At 39.1% G+C, this 19035-nt stretch overlaps 2 protein-coding genes across 2 annotated transcripts; both read left to right on the top strand.

Annotated features, from left to right (window-relative positions):
* Positions 1 to 318: 318 nt before the first annotated feature.
* Positions 319 to 2495, top strand: LOC128867645 (maltase A1-like). Its single transcript, XM_054109067.1, has 5 exons — positions 319 to 510; positions 588 to 1627; positions 1690 to 2033; positions 2095 to 2238; positions 2296 to 2495. The coding sequence occupies exons 1-5, from the start codon at positions 360 to 362 to the stop codon at positions 2363 to 2365; spliced, it is 1749 nt and encodes a 582-aa protein (XP_053965042.1). The 5' UTR covers positions 319 to 359; the 3' UTR covers positions 2366 to 2495.
* Positions 2496 to 8366: 5871 nt separating this feature from the next.
* On the top strand, positions 8367 to 10571 carry LOC128867606 (maltase A2-like). The gene is made up of 6 exons (XM_054108996.1): positions 8367 to 8915; positions 8990 to 9366; positions 9440 to 9746; positions 9818 to 10134; positions 10196 to 10324; positions 10386 to 10571. The coding sequence occupies exons 1-6, from the start codon at positions 8415 to 8417 to the stop codon at positions 10465 to 10467; spliced, it is 1713 nt and encodes a 570-aa protein (XP_053964971.1). The 5' UTR covers positions 8367 to 8414; the 3' UTR covers positions 10468 to 10571.
* Positions 10572 to 19035: the final 8464 nt, after the last annotated feature.

Raw genomic sequence — 19035 nt, 5'->3', positions numbered from 1 at the left:
ATGGACGAATTATCGTGAAAGTTAAATAAATATTTACCCTTGGTGGAATTTTACCTGATTAGCAGAACATAAGCACGTACTTCAGAGCTGCTAATAAATCCACTCATAAAAGTAGGTATTTACCACCCGGTGTGATAGCTCATATGTACTTAGTTCAAAACAGTTTCATTCAATTTTCGATAATCAAAAATTTGATTACATACTCTTGCGAAATATACTAGTAAATCTGTAAGTACACTATTCCAAACAAAGGGAAACGAAAAATAGTGTTATTAGCTTGGCGGAGCGTACAACTCTCTATAAAATGCCTTCGAATAAGAATTGTCGTCAGTAACGCAGTACTTCCTGCTAACGACAACATGGGAAAACTTATCGGCATATTCCTAATAGTATTCGCTGTTTGCCATCTTGGCTGCAGTGAGTTGGACTGGTGGGAAAATGGTAATTTCTACCAAATCTATCCACGTTCCTTTAAGGACAGCAATGACGATGGCATTGGCGACTTAAATGGTGAGTGTGTATCCTTCGTAAGCATTTTAGCCGCTCAGTGCAATATCGTTCTTGAAATCCTTCTAATCTCCAAACAGGTATAAAAGAAAAATTGGACTACGTCAAGGATATCGGTATGCAAGGTGTGTGGCTGTCGCCTATCTTCCAATCCCCAATGGCTGATTTTGGCTATGACATTTCGGATTATACCAAAGTTCAGCCAGAATACGGCACTTTCGATGATTTGCTAGCATTAGTCGAAAAGGCGCACAGTATCGGTTTGCATCTTATACTAGACTTTGTGCCCAATCACACCAGCGACGAGCACGAATGGTTCAAACGTTCCATCGCCAATGATTCCTACTATCGCGATTTCTACATTTGGCATGATGGAGTTATTAATGCCACAACTGGTGCACGTCAGCCTCCGAGCAATTGGGTTTCCCAATTCCGCTACTCCGCTTGGGAGTGGAATGATCAACGTCAACAGTATTACTTGCATCAGTTTGGCGTCAAACAGCCAGACCTAAACTATCGCAATCCAAATGTTGTGGAGGAAATGAAAAATATACTAAGGTTTTGGTTGGAGTATGGCGTTGATGGTTTTCGCATTGATGCTGTGCCCTTCCTCTTTGAAGCCGATATTGATCCTGCAACTGGCACTTATCCGGACGAACCAGTGATTGCAGATACCAGCTCTTGCCCCGATCCGAATGATTGGTGTCATTTGAATCACATCTACACCAATTCTCTACCAGAGATATTCGATATAGTCTACCAATGGCGTGATGTTGTGGACCAATGGAAACGCGATTACGATACCGACACTAAAGTGCTGCTCACAGAGGCCTACACTAGTTTTGAAAATCTGATGCGCATGTATGGAGATGGTGTGCACAATGGCTCTAATATCCCATTCAACTTCGAAATGATGGCAGAATTGAATAATCAAAGTAGTGCCGAGAAGTACGATTACTATGTACGCCACTGGCTAGATAATATGCCAAAAGGTGTCTATGCCAATTGGGTGCTGGGAAACCACGACAATCCCAGATTAGCTTCTCGATTTGGAGCACAACGCGCTGACTTGATGAACATCTTTTTACAAACTCTACCAGGCATTGCAGTCACTTACAACGTAAGTACCTGAATTTGTAATTATTTTTGTGGGATTCGACTTGATGAAGATTTAAATTTAAGGGAGAAGAGTATGGTTTGGAGGATGGTTATGTGTCTTGGGAGGACAGTGTTGATCCACAAGCATGCAACGCAGATCCCAGCACTTACCTTAAATATTCACGTGATCCTGAGCGCACGCCCTTCCTTTGGGATAATTCGAAAAATGCCGGTTTCAGCACAGCTGATCATACTTGGTTGCCAGTAGGTCAGCCATATGAGAACAACAATATTGACGCACAGTTGGCAGCTGAAAATAGCCATTTAAAAATCTTCAAACAACTAACAGCATTAAGGAAATTTGAGCCAGCTTTCAACAGTGGTGATTATGAATCAGTTGTCGTGAACAATGTTTTGTTGTATAAGAGGTGAGAATTGGCGGCAGTGGAAGATTTGATTTCTCTGAGTAAACTTGGTTTTATACTTTAGGAGCGCTGACACAGGTAATACTTATCTTATGATCCTGAATATTGGCGATCAAGATGAGGTATTGAATCTTAACGGCTTATTTGACGATTTAAGCGGTACGCCAGAGGTCGTCCTCAGTTCATTGTATTCAGGCCGAATAAATGGGTAAGCAAGTCATGAACTCTAAATCGATTGCTTTACTAAACTATTTTCTTTTAACAGTGAAATTGTGGATGCCGATTCATTTGCGACAAAAGCTTATAATGGCTACGTTTTGCGTTGGACCGACTAGGCTTAGCTGGCAGTGCCAACTTAGAGCGTCAATAAAATTTTCTTGTGCAAGCAAATGTAAAGCTTCTTTAAATTGAATATTTGACAGGTGTATATAAAATAAATTGCATTCCGAGAAAAAGTTTTAAAAAGGCATTGTATGCCTGGGAGCTTGGGTAATGCTATACATCTATCAAAGCATCGCGTATATTCGGTATCAGTTTAAATGCTTCGTCATTCAGTTGGCTAAGTATGTAAAGGGAAACAATGTTCGCCTGTGCAAGACTCGTCACCATTTAATTTTTAATACAGTCATGGCGTAAAAAGCTCCGAAATTTTTTGGATTCTCCGATGTAGCTCAAATATGCGTCTTTGTTGTCTCTTTGTCCATTTCGAAGACAATTTCATTATTCCTCGGCCCAATAGATAAACGGTTTTATCAGGTAATTTTCACAAGCCTCCCTCGAGGCCAATCATGTGCCAACAGGCAAATTTGGCAAATGCTTGAAATGGTGCTAATCATTTGGTGGTATGTCTAGACTCTCTGAGCTCTCTGAGTTTTTGGCGATTCACTAAATATATATGTGCGGTTCGGTATTGTCGGAGGATGGTTCCATGTGTAGAAGTCCACGCAAGTGGGGAAGTTACTGATCGCCATTCACTTGGGAGTGGCCAGGACGATTCTTCTACATATGGTTCAAGCAGCTCACAACGTCCGGGATTAGCCCACGTATCCTCTGGTTAGCTTCCGAACACCCGTTCGGGAGTGAGCTAAAGTGAGAAGGCGAAGCATCCCAGCATAGCTGGTTGTGCGCTGGGTTTGGGACCCGCCACTTAAAAAGCCCCCCCAATGAAAACAGCAACAAAGCCTCGGATGAGAACTTCCAACACTGATGACGACCCCTGCAAACGAAATAAGGAATACGATTTGAGGGCATGCACCTGGAATGTCCGGTCCCTTAATGGGGAAGGTGCCTCTGCCCGGCTGGTTGATGTCCTCGTGAGAGTAAAGGCTGACATCACTGCCATCCAAGAGATGCGATGGACGGGGCAAGGTAAGAAAAACATAGGACCTTGCGACGTCTACTACAGCTGCCATGTAAAGGAGCACAAATTCGGTGTCGGATTTGTTGTGGGAGAGAGACTTCGTCGCCAAGTACTGTCGTTCACTCCGGTGGACGAGCGTCTCGCAATAATCCGCATCAAAGCGCGATTTTTCAACATCTCGCTAATTTGCGCCCACGCCCCGACGAAAGAGAAGGACGATGGGACCAAGGATTCTTTCTATGAGCGCTTGGAACGTTAATATGAGCGCTGCCCCCGCCACGACATAAAAATCGTGCTTGGCGACTTCAACGCCAGGGTGGGCAAGGAGGGAATTTTTGGTCCCACAGTCGGAAAATTCAGCCTGCACAACGAAACATCCGGCAACGGACAGAGGCTGATCGACTTCGCCGGGGCCCGAAACATGGTAGTCTGCAGCACCAGATTCCAGCATAAAAAGATACACCAAGCTACCTGGCTGTCCCCTGATCGAAAAACGCGAAACCAGATCGATCATGTTGTGATAGATGGAAGACACGCTTCTAGTGTATTAGATGTACGTACGATCCGAGGACCCAACATCGACTCGGATCATTACCTTGTTGCAGCCAAATTGCGCACACGCCTCTGTGCAGCAAAAAACGTACATCTACCTACGCAAAGAATGTTCGACATCGAAAAGCTGCAATCACAACAGACAGCCAGAAGATTCGCCACTCGACTCTCACTCCTGCTCTCGGAGAGCACTGCCCAACACACCGGCATGTGCGAGCAATGGAGCAACATTTCTCGTTCCCTACGTACCGCCGCCGAAGAAGAAATCGGATTCCGGCGAGCCCGAAAAAACAATTGGTACGACGAGGAATGTCATGCTGCCGCCGAAAGAAAAGATGCCGCCTATAGAGCCACGCTGCGATCGGGCGCAACGCGAGCCATGTGGGATCGCTACAGAGAGCTGAAAAAGGAAGAGAGACGTATTATCCGACAAAAGAAACGTGAGGCCGAAATACGTGAGTGCGAGGAGCTTGAGATGCTGGCCAGTAGGAACAACGCCCGAAAATTCTACCAGAAAGTTCGGCGGCTTACAGAAGGTTTTAAGACCGGGGCGTTTTCCTGTAAGAACAAAGACGGTGATCTGGTGACTGACGTACAGAGCAATCTTAAATTATGGAGGGAACACTTCTCGAACCTGTTAAACAGTGACAGCTGCGCATGTCATAGAGAAAGTGAAGATCCCGATACCCCAATCGTTGACGACGGAATTATCGTTCCGTTACCCGACCATGACGTGGTGAGAATAGCAATATCACGGCTAAAGAACAACAAAGCCGCGGGCGCCGACGGACTGCCGGCTGAGCTATTCAAATATGGCGGCGAGGAGCTGGTAAGGTGCATGCATCAGCTCCTATGCAAAATATGGTCGGATGAAAGCATGCCTGCCGATTGGAATTTAAGTGTGCTCTGCCCAATCCATAAGAAGGGCGATCCTGCAATTTGTGCCAATTACCGCGGGATTAGTCTTCTAAATATCGCCTATAAGGTTCTAGCGAGCGTATTGTGTGAAAGGCTGAAGCCCACCGTCAACCAACTGATTGGACCTTATCAGTGTGGCTTCAGACCTGGAAAGTCTACCATCGACCAAATATTCACAATACGCCAAATCTTGGAAAAGACCCATGAAAGGAGAATCGACACACACCATCTTTTCGTCGACTTCAAAGCTGCATTCGACAGTACGGAAAGGAGTTACCTGTATGCCGCTATGTCTGAATTTGGTATCCCCGCAAAACTAATACGGCTATGTAAGATGACGTTGCTCAACACCAGCAGCGCCGTCAGAATTGGGAAGGACCTCTCCGAGCCGTTTGATACCAAACGAGGTTTCAGACAGGGTGACTCGCTGTCGTGTGACTTCTTTAACCTGATGTTGGAGAGCATCGTACGAGCCGCAGAACTTAATCGCTCAGGCACAATATTTTATAAGAGCGTACAATTGTTGGCGTATGCCGATGATATTGATATCATCGGCCTTAACAACCGCGCTGTTAGTTCTGCCTTCTCCAAACTGGATAAAGAGGCAAAGCGAATGGGTTTGGTGGTGAACGAGGACAAAACGAAGTACCTCCTGTCTTCAAACAAACAGTCGGCGCACTCGCGTATCGGCACTCACGTCACTGTAGACAGTATAATTTCGAGGTTGTAAAAGACTTCGTTCATTTAGGAACCAGCATTAACACCGATAACAATGTCAGCCTTGAAATCCAACGTAGAATCTCTCTTGCCAACAAGTGCTACTTTGGACTAAGTAGGCAACTGAGCAGTAAAGTCCTCTCTCGACGAACAAAACTAACACTCTACAAGACTCTCATCATGCCCGTCCTAACGTATGGCGCAGAAGCGTGGACGATGACAACATCCGATGAAGCGACGCTTGGAGTGTTCGAGAGAAAGATTCTGCGTAAGATTTTTGGACCTTTGCACGTTGGCAACGGCGAATATCGCAGGCGATGGAACGATGAGCTGTATGAGCTTTACGGCGACATAGACATAGCGCAGCGAATAAAGATCCAGCGGCTTCGTTGGCTGGGTCATGTCGTCCGAATGGATACAAACGCTCCGGCTTTGAAAGTATTCGATGCGGTACCAGCTGGTGGTAGCAGAGGAAGAGGAAGGCCTCCTCTGCGTTGGAAAGATCAGGTGGAGAAGGACTTGGCTTCACTTGGTGTGTCCAACTGGCGCCGGTTAGCACGAGAAAGAAACGACTGGCGCGCTTTGTTAAGCTCGGCCAAAATCGCGTAAGCGGTTATCGCGCCAATTAAGAAGAAAGAAGAAGAAGGTTCGGTATTGTCTGAATGGTCAGTTGTTGACAGTCCGATTTGAAAGTACGGTCGGATAGAAGCAGCTCAATCCGGATTGTTGCTTTCCAATCTCTTCCCGAAAGATATAAGCATTCGTTGGTGACGACCTTTTGCGGCTGTTGTGTCCAATTAACATTTGCTTCCAAGATCAGTGTCAATTTGGCTCAAAAGGTTCTTTGCGTAAAATCGTGTTTCTCCAATATATACAGTTTCTTCTTGAAACTTCATGCAAATGCTTCAAATGGTTTTCTAACTTTTCTTCAGTTTCTAGGTCATGGAAAAAATACGCATCTTGAGTTTGTCGACATTTTCAAAGACTAACCCAATAGAGCGCAGCTCATCTTCGACGTCCATATTATCAGAACGAAACCATTAGAACCTCTGTTTTACGCTTGCATTTTGGCAGCCTGGACCGACTTCTCACCCAGTACTGAAGAATGTGTCGTAACATGAGCAAGTAATTTCTCACATTCCTTTGGGGTTTTTTAATACCAGCGATTCTAGTGTGGAGTGTCTCTATTAGGGCCGCGTACCGCTTTTACGTATATACTTGCATATCTCGTACTCGTATAATAGGCTTTGTCAGTGCTGAATTGCGCCTGCTCCATTATCAGAAAAGCTTTGTCTCTCAAGCACTCTCGGCATTAACAGCTGTATTTATTTTAAAAATAAAAAAGAAGACAAACACCATTTAGTGCAGGTTAGGAAAGGAAAAATTTGTACAGTTACACGAGTGTGGCAGAGCGGGTAATACTTATGGAATTATAGTAGATTAGTACTTGTACATTGCCGCATCAGCAATTGTAATATGTGTGTATATAGGCATTCGAGTGCATTGTACTATGTATGCCAGCACTTGTATTGAGTAGTTACACTAGTTTACAGCCAAAAAAAAAACCCAAAAAATTAGATCGGCCAATTCCTATGTTAAATCGGTCGCGGAGTCCGAAAATCAATTCATTTTGTTTCTGTCATGTATTTATTGAGATACTGTCAAATAACAGTTCTGTATTGAAGTAAAAAAGGTAGATCATTAAAAATGACTAATTTTGTATTTGGAGAGCCCTTCAAAGGTAATTTTTTTTATTAGAAGTAAACATTTTCAAACTATTTACAAAGGTAAAAAAAAAGTTTTTCTTTTTTTGCAAAAATATAAAAATTTTATCCCCCAATGGACAGAACAACCGAATAGCATTGGCCGGAAATATTTAAGTAAAGTTTGGCAAGTGGCGAACACAAAATTATGTGGATTTTCGGACTCAGCGACGAGGTTTTGTATACGAATTGGATGACCTATGCCTGGGTAAAAAAAAATATTTATTTGTAGACCAATGTTATTGGAGTGGTTAACAGAACAATACACTTTTGGTTTATTAATTTTCCATTTATTGAAACTTTAAGTGTTTATTACTGTATTTTGAGTATGACTACTAATTTTCATTGTTATCAAAGCCAAACAATCTGAGAAGTTGCTTTGTCAAAAGTCAGAAAATTATTAGAATTTTATAAAAAGCCACACAGCTCCCTCATGACTTCAAACACCTCAATCAAAAACAAAAAAAAAAAGAAACAATGATATTTTACTTCATACATTGGTTGACAGAAGAAGATCCAATCCGATAAGCTATAGTTATTAAAAAAAATATGTATGCCGCCAGCTGAACAGCAAACTCCCCTTCTTATTTTTTTTCGCTTTTTTGTACATGAATTTTGATTTGCTGTTGTAAATTATGTTAGTGAGTACTTTAAGAGTCTCAGAAAAAAAGTCAACTGTCACAATTTACAAGTTTGCCTAGAACCCCCTTCGTCAATCAAGTGGCTTGTGCTGGCCGTTAGTAACGCACGGATGCCAAATGTATTGCTAGCGGAACTGAGCGCTGCTGGACACGTTGATATTGGTGGCGAAGCAAAACACAAAAAAATTATTTATCAGAAAAGCCATGTTTTATTAAAAAAAAAAATTTAAGGCCCTCTTACTGAAAAACGCTTTACATACATACATACATGTTGACGTGCAACCGCGCAACCAGCAATTTTCTCGGATGGGTTTTGTATAAAATTTAGTAATAAATTTCTTATCTAATAACTGTAATGAAGATTATTCGTAGTCAAGTATGGCCAGCTTTTAAAATACAAAACGTCTAGTCTACTCTCACAGTCGATTTTGTAATGTTGTCGCAACTATTATTATTATTCACTGCGGTCCTGCTCTGCTGTGGCAACTGCGCCTTTGCCACCACAGTCGACTGGTGGGAGTCTGCTACACTCTATCAGATATACCCGCGATCGTTTATGGACAGTGATGGCGACGGAGTGGGCGATTTGAATGGCATTACGTCACGTCTGGAATATCTCAAAGAAATCGGTGTAACTGCAACTTGGCTTTCACCAATCTTCGAGTCACCGATGGCAGATATGGGTTATGATGTATCTAATTTTACTAATATCGATTCACTGTTTGGCACAATAGAGGATTTTGATGCAATGATTGCAAAGGCGCATAAACTAGGACTGAAGATTATTTTAGACTTTGTGCCCAATCACTCGAGTGATGAGTGCGAGTGGTTCCAGAAATCCATACGTCGTGAAGATGGTTACGATGATTTCTATATGTGGGAGGATGGCAAAATTGATTCGCAAACTGGCGAACGTGTCCCACCTAGCAACTGGGTATGTTTATTATGCAATATTTGCAATATCTGCAAGAATTTGAATTTTGAACTTAGGAAATGTTTCTTTTGTAGGTGAGCGTCTTCAGTGGTTCGATGTGGACGTGGAACGAGCAACGTCAGCAATATTACCTGCATCAATTTTTGGCAAAACAACCGGATCTCAACTTCAGCAATCCAATGGTGCGTGAGCATATGCAGGCAGTGTTGCAGTTTTGGATTGATCGTGGTGTGGATGGCTTTCGTATTGATGCAGTGCCACATATTGGTGAGAAACAGTACGCGAATGGCACATATCCCGACGAACCGACGAGTGGCTGGAGCGATGATCCCAATAGCTATAATTATTATGATCACATATACTCAAGAGATCAACCGCTGACACTTGAGGTTGTCTACGAGTGGCGCAAGTTCTTTGATGAATACAAGAATCAGAATGGTGGCGATACTATGTGAGTGACCACAGCAGAGTGGTGATCGCAATGGCATTTTTAAGTGTTTAGTAAAACCCTTTCATTTCTATAGAGCTTTGATAGCTGAGGCCTACACCTCGGTTGACGTTTTGAGCGACTACATTAATAATGGCACACACGCAGGCACACAAATACCAATGAACTTCAATTTAATGTCGCTGGATTCCCATTCGACGGCTAGAAATGTTGAGCAGCTTACCACGGTATGGATGGATACAATATGGGAAAGACATCACAGCGCTAACTGGGTGCTGGGCAACCACGACAACGATCGCCTGGCTACACGTATGAGTCAACGAAAGGTGTATCTGATGACTATGCTGGTGCACGCATTACCAGGCACATCAGTGACTTACTATGTGGGGCGTGGGAATTGAAATTATCTTTACTTATACTCAAATAATTGAATACTTGTTTTCTGTTTACACAGGGTGAAGAAATTGGCATGTCCAATGTAGACACTGAATGTACTGAAGTTTCTTGCGAAGATCGTGATCCTGAGCGCACGCCCATGCAGTGGACCAACTCAGCGCACACCGGCTTCACTACTGGTCCAACTACATGGCTGCCGGTATCTTCCGATTATGAGGTAATTAACGTAGCAACGGAACGCGGTGTCGCACGCAGCACTTTGCAGATCTTCAAAGGAATGACGAAGTTGAAGCAAACTCCAGCTTTCAAAGCGTTCAAGGATGATAATGGTTTCTCGTTTGGTGCCGTGTCGGAGCAAGTATTTCAAGTTGTAAGGTACGTCGAGAAAAATCACTTTTTAAAAGAAATGTTTAAAATGTTTTACTTTCATTTGCAGAACCGCCGTCAAACGTGAAGAATATCGAATACTCGTAAATATGGGCAATAGCATAGAATATATGTATGGCTTGGCAAACCAAACGATGGAGTATGTGCTGCTCAGTCCGTACTCTCCACACAGCTATGGGTATGTGACAAGTTTATAATATTCTTTGCTATTGAAATATTTGTAATTCTTAATTTTTTAGCGAAAAAGTTGATTTGAGTCAGCGCATATATTTGATGCCATTTGAAGCGGTTGTTCTCTACTCGTCGGCTGAAAGCAGCTGATATGTTCCAGTGCTGGAGATGCAGAGAATTGTAGTACTTAAATTTTTATTTTCTACATAGCAATTATTTATTTATTTATTTATTTAATTAATTAATAGTCTAAAAATACAATATTTCTTACAGACTATGAAAACAGATTAATGCTGAATAAATTAATCAAAGTAAAATTAAACTTAATATATAATTAACTAGTTTCAATTGTAATGAGTGAAAGAAAAAGAATACATTTTTTATAATTTACAGAAGAAGATTAGATTAATACTAAGAATTTAGTTCAACAATTCATTTAGAACCAATTTGAAGTGATTCTTTGTGGAACAGAAATCCAGGCCAGTATGATTTGAAAGCGAATTAAAATCACCCAGAGTTCTAGAAATCGGAGCATTGGAAGCATAATTAGCTCGTGCCATCCCTAACCGGAAAAAATCATGATTCCGTAAACTTCGCTGAGGAATATTGAAATTGATTTTCTCGAGTAGCGATGGGGAGTCAATAACCCCGTTTATCAAATCGAAGAGGAAAGTAATGGAGAGAATAGTCCTTCTAATATCTAGTGATTTTAGATTTATAAGCAAGCACCGACTTTTATAGGATGGAATTGGATCAGTGAAATTTAAAGAACACAATGCATTACGCACAAAAGCTTTCTGGACACGTTCAAGCCTACTAATATGACAAGCATAATATGGTCTCCAAATAAAGACGGCATATTCTAACTTGGAACGCACCAGAGACGTATACAACAACTTTAGAGTATATGGATCAACAAAGTCTGAACTAAAACGTCGAATAAACGCAAGTACGGAATAAGACTTTGAAATAGTGTGATTTAAATGTTTTTGAAAAGAGAATTTAGAATCAAATACCACACCAAGATCAGTAATTTCACTTCGATGAGATAAGCTAGAACCACAAATGTGGTAGGAAGTGGGTATAAGAGAACAAGATTTAGAATAAGAAATATAAAAACACTTGCTTATATTTAAATCTAACTTATTTCTTTTACACCAAGAATCAACGTTATCTAGATCAGATTGAAGGTTTAAAGAGTCCACTGTACTTGCAATCCTCGAGTATATCTTTAAATCATCGGCATACAAGAGAAAATTTGCGTTATTAAAACAACTAGAAATGTCATTAATAAAAAGTATAAAAAGTAAGGGGCCCAGTATACTTCCCTGAGGTACCCCAGAGGACGCAATGAAAGAAATAGATGACACACCATCAACATTTACAACACATTTCCGAGAGGAGAGATAGGATTTAATCCATTTTAAAAGAGTGGAATGGAATCCTATAGCACTCAATTTGGAAATTAAAACCCTGTGATTAACCTTATCAAATGCTTTTGAAAAGTCTGTGTACACAGCATCAACTTGAGTTTTTTTTTTAAACGATGATATACAATATTCAGAGAACACAGCAAGATTTGAAACAGTAGATCTACCTTTCATGAAGCCATGTTGGTCTACTGAAATATAACGACTAACTACGAAATAGATTTTATCTTTCACTATTAATTCAAATAATTTTGATACCGTGGATAATTTGGCAATTGGTCTATAATTAGTAATATTGTTTTTATTTCCACTTTTGAATACTGGATTAATGGTTGTTACTTTCCAGGCATCTATGAATTCTCCTCGATCAAGGGATTTGTTAAACATTAACAAAAGTGGATAGGCAATTGCAGTTTTTAAGAAGATACGAAGATAGCCCATCTACAACCGATGATGCCATCATCAGTTTTTGTTGATGTTTTGAGTTGCCGAATTCCATCTTCGATATCAGAAAGCGTAAAAGTTAACGAGCCAATATTGATTGAGGAATTCATGCTCGAATGAAACTCATCAATTAAATCAGAGTCTACTTGAAAATTTGAACAAAAAAAATCTGCGAAAAGATTGGCTGCATCTGTAGAAGTATGTGCTTGAGTTTCGTTATAGAAGACAACCGAAGGAATACTTGAGCATGATTTCCTAGATCTAACATAACGCCAGAAGGAACTAGGATTTGATTTAATGTCCGATTCGAACTTGAGAATATAATTTCGCTTTAAGTCCATATCCAAAGATTTAAGTTCTCTAGAGAACTGTAGATATTTATCTTTATCTGTGAAGGAATGAGAAAACTTAAACTTTTTGAAATATTTATTTCTCAAATTTTTTAGTTTTCTCAGTTCCTTGGTATGCCACGGTACTCTATAACTAGTCCTTTTTATCACCGGTATATTATTTTTACAGATATCATTTATATTATGCTTGAAAATATCATAACAATTGGCAACTTCAACCCCAGTAAATAAAGAATCCCAGTCTATAATATCAACTGCTGAATTAATTATATTAAAATCAAAGTTTTTAAAACAAAAATTGGAAGTCACATTCTCAAAATAAAAATCATTAAACTCATAGAATTCTATATGAAGGACAAGTGGTACATGATGCAGACCAGGAGTAGACAGAGGGTCTACACATTCTAATAAAGAAAAATTTATATTGTCAGTAATGAAAATGAGATCGAGAATTCGAGAAAGACTATTTGAGAAACTATTTATCTGAACCAGTCCAAAACTTAAAAAATTATCAATCAAATAAATTTCAGATATACTACTAACATTGTTAGGACATAATGCAGTACTATCATCTAAACTAGACCATTCAATATTACTCAAATTGAAGTCCCCAAGAACACAAAAATTGCCATTATTTGAGGTTAGAGCTAAAACATTATCCACATGTGCTTTATACAGTGTATCAATACTTGACGGAGGAATATATGACGCACAAATCAATATATTTGAAGCACCATGCACAGAGACACACAGCTGATCCAGGAGTGTATCATTGTTTTTCAGAGATACTAGTGATGAGCTATACTTCCGTTGAACAGCTATTAAAACCCCTCCACCTCTGCAGAGACCAGTTTTCTCGACATCACGGTCTTTACGATAGACATGGTATAAATTTGGATCAAAAAACTCATTATCGAAAAAGTTCTCATTTAACCATGTCTCGATGAGAACAAAAATATCATAGTCCATGTGCGAACTAAACGCTAAAAGTTGATTAGATTTAGTTCTCAATCCAGAAACATTTTGAAAGTACATTTTTAAATTTTTTTGGCCATTATTGAGAGCACAATTTTTTATTGCTGATGCATTGGTGAATCGTTTTTTTGAAAAAAATGAAAAGGTCGGATTTTTACACTCTCTGGCCATATGTCCGCATTGAGCACCTTTTCAAAAGAGCATTCTGATACTCCCAATTTAAAATTAATTTTTCTAAGTGTATTTAATTCCGTATCTTTTTTAACAAGTTTGTAGCATACCAAAGACTTAGTTTCAATTTCAGCATGCTTCGACACATAAGTCAAAATATCAGTTTCATTGACATTGGGCGAGAATGACGACAAGTGTAGCCATTTAAATATTGGGACCACTTGTAGCTCATTATTGTTATTGGAACCAATCACAATAGGCTTATTAAATTTCCGTCTACTATTTTTTGTTACCATTTCCCACTGGGATGTCTGTCGTATTGCGGGCACAGATTCAGTAGCAGCATTTAAAACAGAAGTCGCAGAGACCTGAGATGAAGCAGCAACAGCAGCAAAGGTAACTTTTGCAGGTGCAGTAATAGTAGCAGCAGCCGTCTTAGATGTAGTCTTAGCTTTCTTTTCCTTAGCGACGGCAGAACCATGCAAAGCAGATGTTTGCGAGGCAGGCTTAGACGTAGCAGCAGAGTTCAGCGCATTGTTTTCATGGTCATTAGGCGGACAACGAACAGAAAGAGGAGAGAGCAAGGAGCTCGCATATTTTGAATTTGCACTACCGAGAACGCTAGCAGAGTTAGCAACAATGCTTTTGAGATTTTTTACCTCAGTTGTTAATGTAGCGAGAGCGACATCTTTTGCTTCAAGCTTAGAATGCAATGAGCGAATTTCTGCAAGAAGATCATCTGATTTTTGCATTGTTTGTTTTTTTTCTTCACGCAGAGCAATTACAGCAGATAGTATGCGACTGTTTTCCGTTCTAAGCGCAGCTAGTTCTTTAACAACAACAAGCAATGTAATTTGTTGCTTATTATTGTGCACATTTGTATCATCATGATTATTATTTTTTGTTTCGGCCGAAAGTACTGATAATGTTTGACACCTAATGGAAGAGCGTCTATCAGCAGAGCAGGCCTTGCAGAGATACGGTTTATCAGATGAGAGCAAGAAATCCACATCTGCCTGTAGTAAACCAACACAATCAAGGTGAAAGAACTCTTGACATTCAGCACACTGCACTTTCGGTTGAGGACGATCAACTTTTTGTCCACATACACACGGCATATTTGTCTTGTTTTTTATTTAGTTTTTTATTTACACTAATTTGAATTTAGTTCAGACTATAATAAATATAGCTTAAAGTCACTGTCTTTTAATTTTTGATAACCCACATTTGTACGTATATTTATTTGTATAGTATTGGGCAATAAAGTTTGCATCGGTATCTTTATGTACCTACGCTAATAAGTAATAAACTACATAATAACTACTTATCAGCGCCGATAATCAAAATACCCCTTTTTTTAAGCAGCTTATGTATGTGGCAAAATCGATTATGGACGAATTATCGTGAAAGTTAAATAAATATTTACCCTTGGTGGAATTTTACCTGATTAGCAGAACATAAGCACGTACTTCAGAGCTGCTAATAAATCCACTCATAAAAGTAGGTATTTACCACCCGGTGTGATAGCTCATATGTACTTAGTTCAAAACAGTTTCATTCAATTTTCGATAATCAAAAATTTGATTACATACTCATGCGAAATATACTAGTAAATCTGTAAGTACACTTCTGCCTTTTCCAAAATTGATTTATGCTGTTTTTCGAGTATCCCTTCGACTTGGACCTTGAGATAGATGCAAAAATTATTTCTCCATAGGTTTGAAAGAATACCCAGGAAGTTTTAAGAAATATCAAATAATGCGTCGAATTGACGTCTCTGTTTTAATCAAAACTTACACGCTTTCTTTTAGAAACGACTTTCTCAATTACTACGAAACTTGGAAGCTTTATCGAAACACCATGCAACTGGTTATGGTTACGATTATGGTTATGGCTACGGATTTATGGCATGGCCCCTCTAATCGATTACAGTGTTGCCCATATGTTGGTTCGATCAGCAAATTCATAGCGTTATGGTTATGACACCTCTACTTTGGCATTTATTCCATACTAGCAAACCCGGCCCCCTTCGCTGGGCACACTAAAATAGAATAGATATGGTTTAGAACAGAAAATATATGATTTTCATATTATTTATTTCTTTATTCTTTATTCAAGCGCTTTGGCATAAACAATATTTTTTGTTTTTCTATTTGTTTTTGAGTAAATATAAAATATAAATTGAAAATCAGGAAAAAAGAAGATTGTTTTTAAATTTCAAATCAACGCATATGAATAACTAAGAAACAATCGTCTTTTTTCCTGATCATCCATGATTTTTTCGTTTCAATTTATATGTTTTATTAAACATTGGAGCTTCTTAACCATTATCCATTTATATAAAAAACAAAAACCAAACAAAATTCTTTTTCCACGAACACATAATTTCATTCGGATTTCACATTAAATTCTCAAAATTCGTAAGAAATTATTCACTGTTCCAAAATCCACTCCAAAAAAATTCACAAACAATTTTTACATGTTGCACTTACGTTTTTTCCTTATGGCATCCAAATCAGAAAGAAATATTGACACATTGTAACTCACACTGTCAATTTGACAGTTCAGTTCCGCCCCAAGCGTTAAAAAAGTAAGCGACATTATGGCTGGTTCAAAAGAACGCTGTACCCGTTGCCAGTGCTCCGAATTACAACCAAACTTTACGAAACCCATTTTCAATACTTACTTAACAATGTGCGTAAGTTTGGTTTAATTCGGTGCAAAGACACGGCGGGTCCACGTTTTGGCATATATTTCGAGACCCTAGTCATCAATAGGTATGAAAATTACCCCGTATTAAAACTCTTATCAACAGCTTTCATTTGATACCCATATTGTACAAACACATTCTAGGGTCCACGTTTTGGTCTCTATCTCGAGACCCTAATCACGGAGCGGATGGAAATACTCTGAACTAAAGCATTCACCAACAGCTTCCATTTGATACCCATATTGTACATACACATCCGAAGGTTACCCGGGTCCACGTTTTGACCTATATCTCGAGACCCTATCTACCAATAGGTATCCAAACTATACGGAAACCATCTTCAATACTTCCTTAACAATGTGTGTAAGTTTGGTTTGATTCGGTGCAAAGACACGGCGGGTCCACGTTTTGGCATATATTTCCAGACCCTAGTCATCAATAGGTATGAAAATTACCCCGTATTAAAGCACTTATCAACAGCTTTCATTTGATATGCATATTGTACATACACAACCAAAGGTTACCCGGGTCCACGTTTTGACCTATATCTCGAGACCCTAGTCACGGAGCGACATGAAAAATACTCTGTACTAAAGCATTCACCAACAACTTCAATTTGATATCCATATTGTACAAACACATTCTAGGGCCCACGTTTTGGTCTCTATCTCGAGACCCTAGTCCCGGAGTGGCATGAAAAATACTCTGGACTAAAGCATTCACCAACAGCTTCCATTTGATACCCATATTGTACATACGCATCCGAAGGTTACCCGGGTCCACGTTTTGACCTATATCTCGAGCCCTATTTCCAAAATAAAATATAATCCATGTTACTCGTGGATGATGTAGCTTTCGAATGGTGAAAGAATTTTTAAAATCGGTCCAGTAGTTTTTGAGCCTATTCATTACAAACAAACAAAGTTTTCCTCTTTATAATATTAGTATAGACGACAGTTGTTCTCTTAAGGCCAACGATAATCCATTTTCAAAAATATTTTCCTTTTTTTTATTTTCTATTTTCAACGAAGAACCAGATTTTTTCAAATTTTCGCTTACAACTCTCCCCTTTTATTTGTTATGACAAATCTATTAGTCCGGGAGCCAGGGGTCGATTTTGGACTGCGTTTTTATACCGTTAAATTCTTATCTATACTTGTGATTTAGCTTTCATGAATAACGAAAGTGAACGTCAGCTGGCGCACCCGCGGTGGGTGTGATTGTGGGAGGGTACGATACGTGTCGAAAAAAAATTTCTACCAACTCATTTTATACCGGCTGAAACTTTTTTCATGTATTGTTGACATTTAGTAGAATAAAACAAAATAGTCAGTTGCGCCGTAGAGGGGGAAAATACGTCAGCTGAACGCAATGATACATTCTTGCTTCGGCAGACGGTCTTCCCACCACTATAAACGCAGTCATTATTATATTTTCATATGTGTCCAAAATTATGTAAAAAAATTTCAATCGGCATAAGTATTTTTACTTTTTAATTTATTTTACAAGTTCGCCTGTTCAGCTGACGTATTTTCCCCCCTCTACCGCTCAGCTGACTATTTTTTTGTGTTCTACTAAATGTCAACAATACGCAAAAAAATTTCAGCCGGTATTAAATGAATTGTTAAACATTTTTTTCGACACGTTTAGCAGCATCCCACACACGTACCCACCGCTACTGGACTAGGTGATGGTTGGTTTCGTCATCCATTGGATGGCGTCTGCCTTCAGTAATAAAATCAGTCGGCATGAAATGCTGAGGTCAAAATGACACCTGGCTCCCGGACTATATAGCTGTACGTAGTTCGAAAAATAAATCCAAGCAAGCAAACAGTACAAGAAAAGGTTTGAAATTTTAGTTTTCCACTAATACACAGCAACCGCTTGCCTGCGCCTCCCATCTCATTTTACGGGGTCAAATTTGTATATATTTAAAAAAATATTTATTAATCTGCGAGTGCAATAATTCAGGTTGACAGTAATTTTATCTGAATGACAGTAATTTTATCTGAAGAGATTGAAAAACTTATATTACATTTGATTGCAAAAAAACCTTAAAAAGATTTAAGTCTTAGTAGCTCACGATTTTCACGATTTTTTGCCACCACCCTAACCTATCTTTGCTTAGCTATCCCCTTTCCGAAATCCTATCTATAAATATGCCTTTGTATTGGTCTACTCAAAGTCTTAACTTTTTAATAACTCACTTTCTGGCCGCACGAATAGATAATTTTAACACTAAACCTACCGGTATTTTATGTATTCCTATTCCTACCAATATGGGTCAAATGACCCGTCTTTAAAATATTATATATATTATTAAGATCAAATATATTTCTCGGTAAAACAATTAGCAAGAGAAGAGCAAATCTTGAAAAATATATTCGATGTATTTTTTAATAAAAGTCGTGAAGGCAAATGACGATTTAATAATGTTATTTCTAAGAACTTCTGACACAAAGTTTAAAATGGGTCATTTGACCCGTCCATGGTAGGTTTAGTGATAAACTAAATAATTTTTTAATAAGTTTTAAGACTTTTTAGATCTGTAGAAAAAGCAATGTGTGCTCACTTATGAGAGATAATTACATAATTAGATAATTATATTAATTCTTTTTATTTTGACGACTTTTTTGAT

Source organism: Anastrepha ludens, chromosome 6 (genome assembly GCF_028408465.1).
Source record: "Anastrepha ludens isolate Willacy chromosome 6, idAnaLude1.1, whole genome shotgun sequence".
Taxonomy (NCBI): Eukaryota; Metazoa; Arthropoda; class Insecta; order Diptera; family Tephritidae; genus Anastrepha; species Anastrepha ludens.
This window is presented reverse-complemented; position numbering and strand designations above follow the sequence as displayed.

Bases quoted from the DNA above. Each gene is read 5' to 3' on its own strand.
- LOC128867645 (XM_054109067.1), top strand. From the start codon at position 360: ATGGGAAAACTTATCGGCATATTCCTAATAGTATTCGCTGTTTGCCAT. The intron at 2,034-2,094 runs GTGAGAATTGGC...TTTATACTTTAG, and splicing joins AATGTTTTGTTGTATAAGAG to GAGCGCTGACACAGGTAATA. The intron at 2,239-2,295 runs GTAAGCAAGTCA...TTCTTTTAACAG, and splicing joins TATTCAGGCCGAATAAATGG to TGAAATTGTGGATGCCGATT.
- LOC128867606 (XM_054108996.1), top strand. From the start codon at position 8,415: ATGTTGTCGCAACTATTATTATTATTCACTGCGGTCCTGCTCTGCTGT. The intron at 9,367-9,439 runs GTGAGTGACCAC...TCATTTCTATAG, and splicing joins CAGAATGGTGGCGATACTAT to AGCTTTGATAGCTGAGGCCT. The intron at 9,747-9,817 runs GTGGGGCGTGGG...CTGTTTACACAG, and splicing joins GCACATCAGTGACTTACTAT to GGTGAAGAAATTGGCATGTC.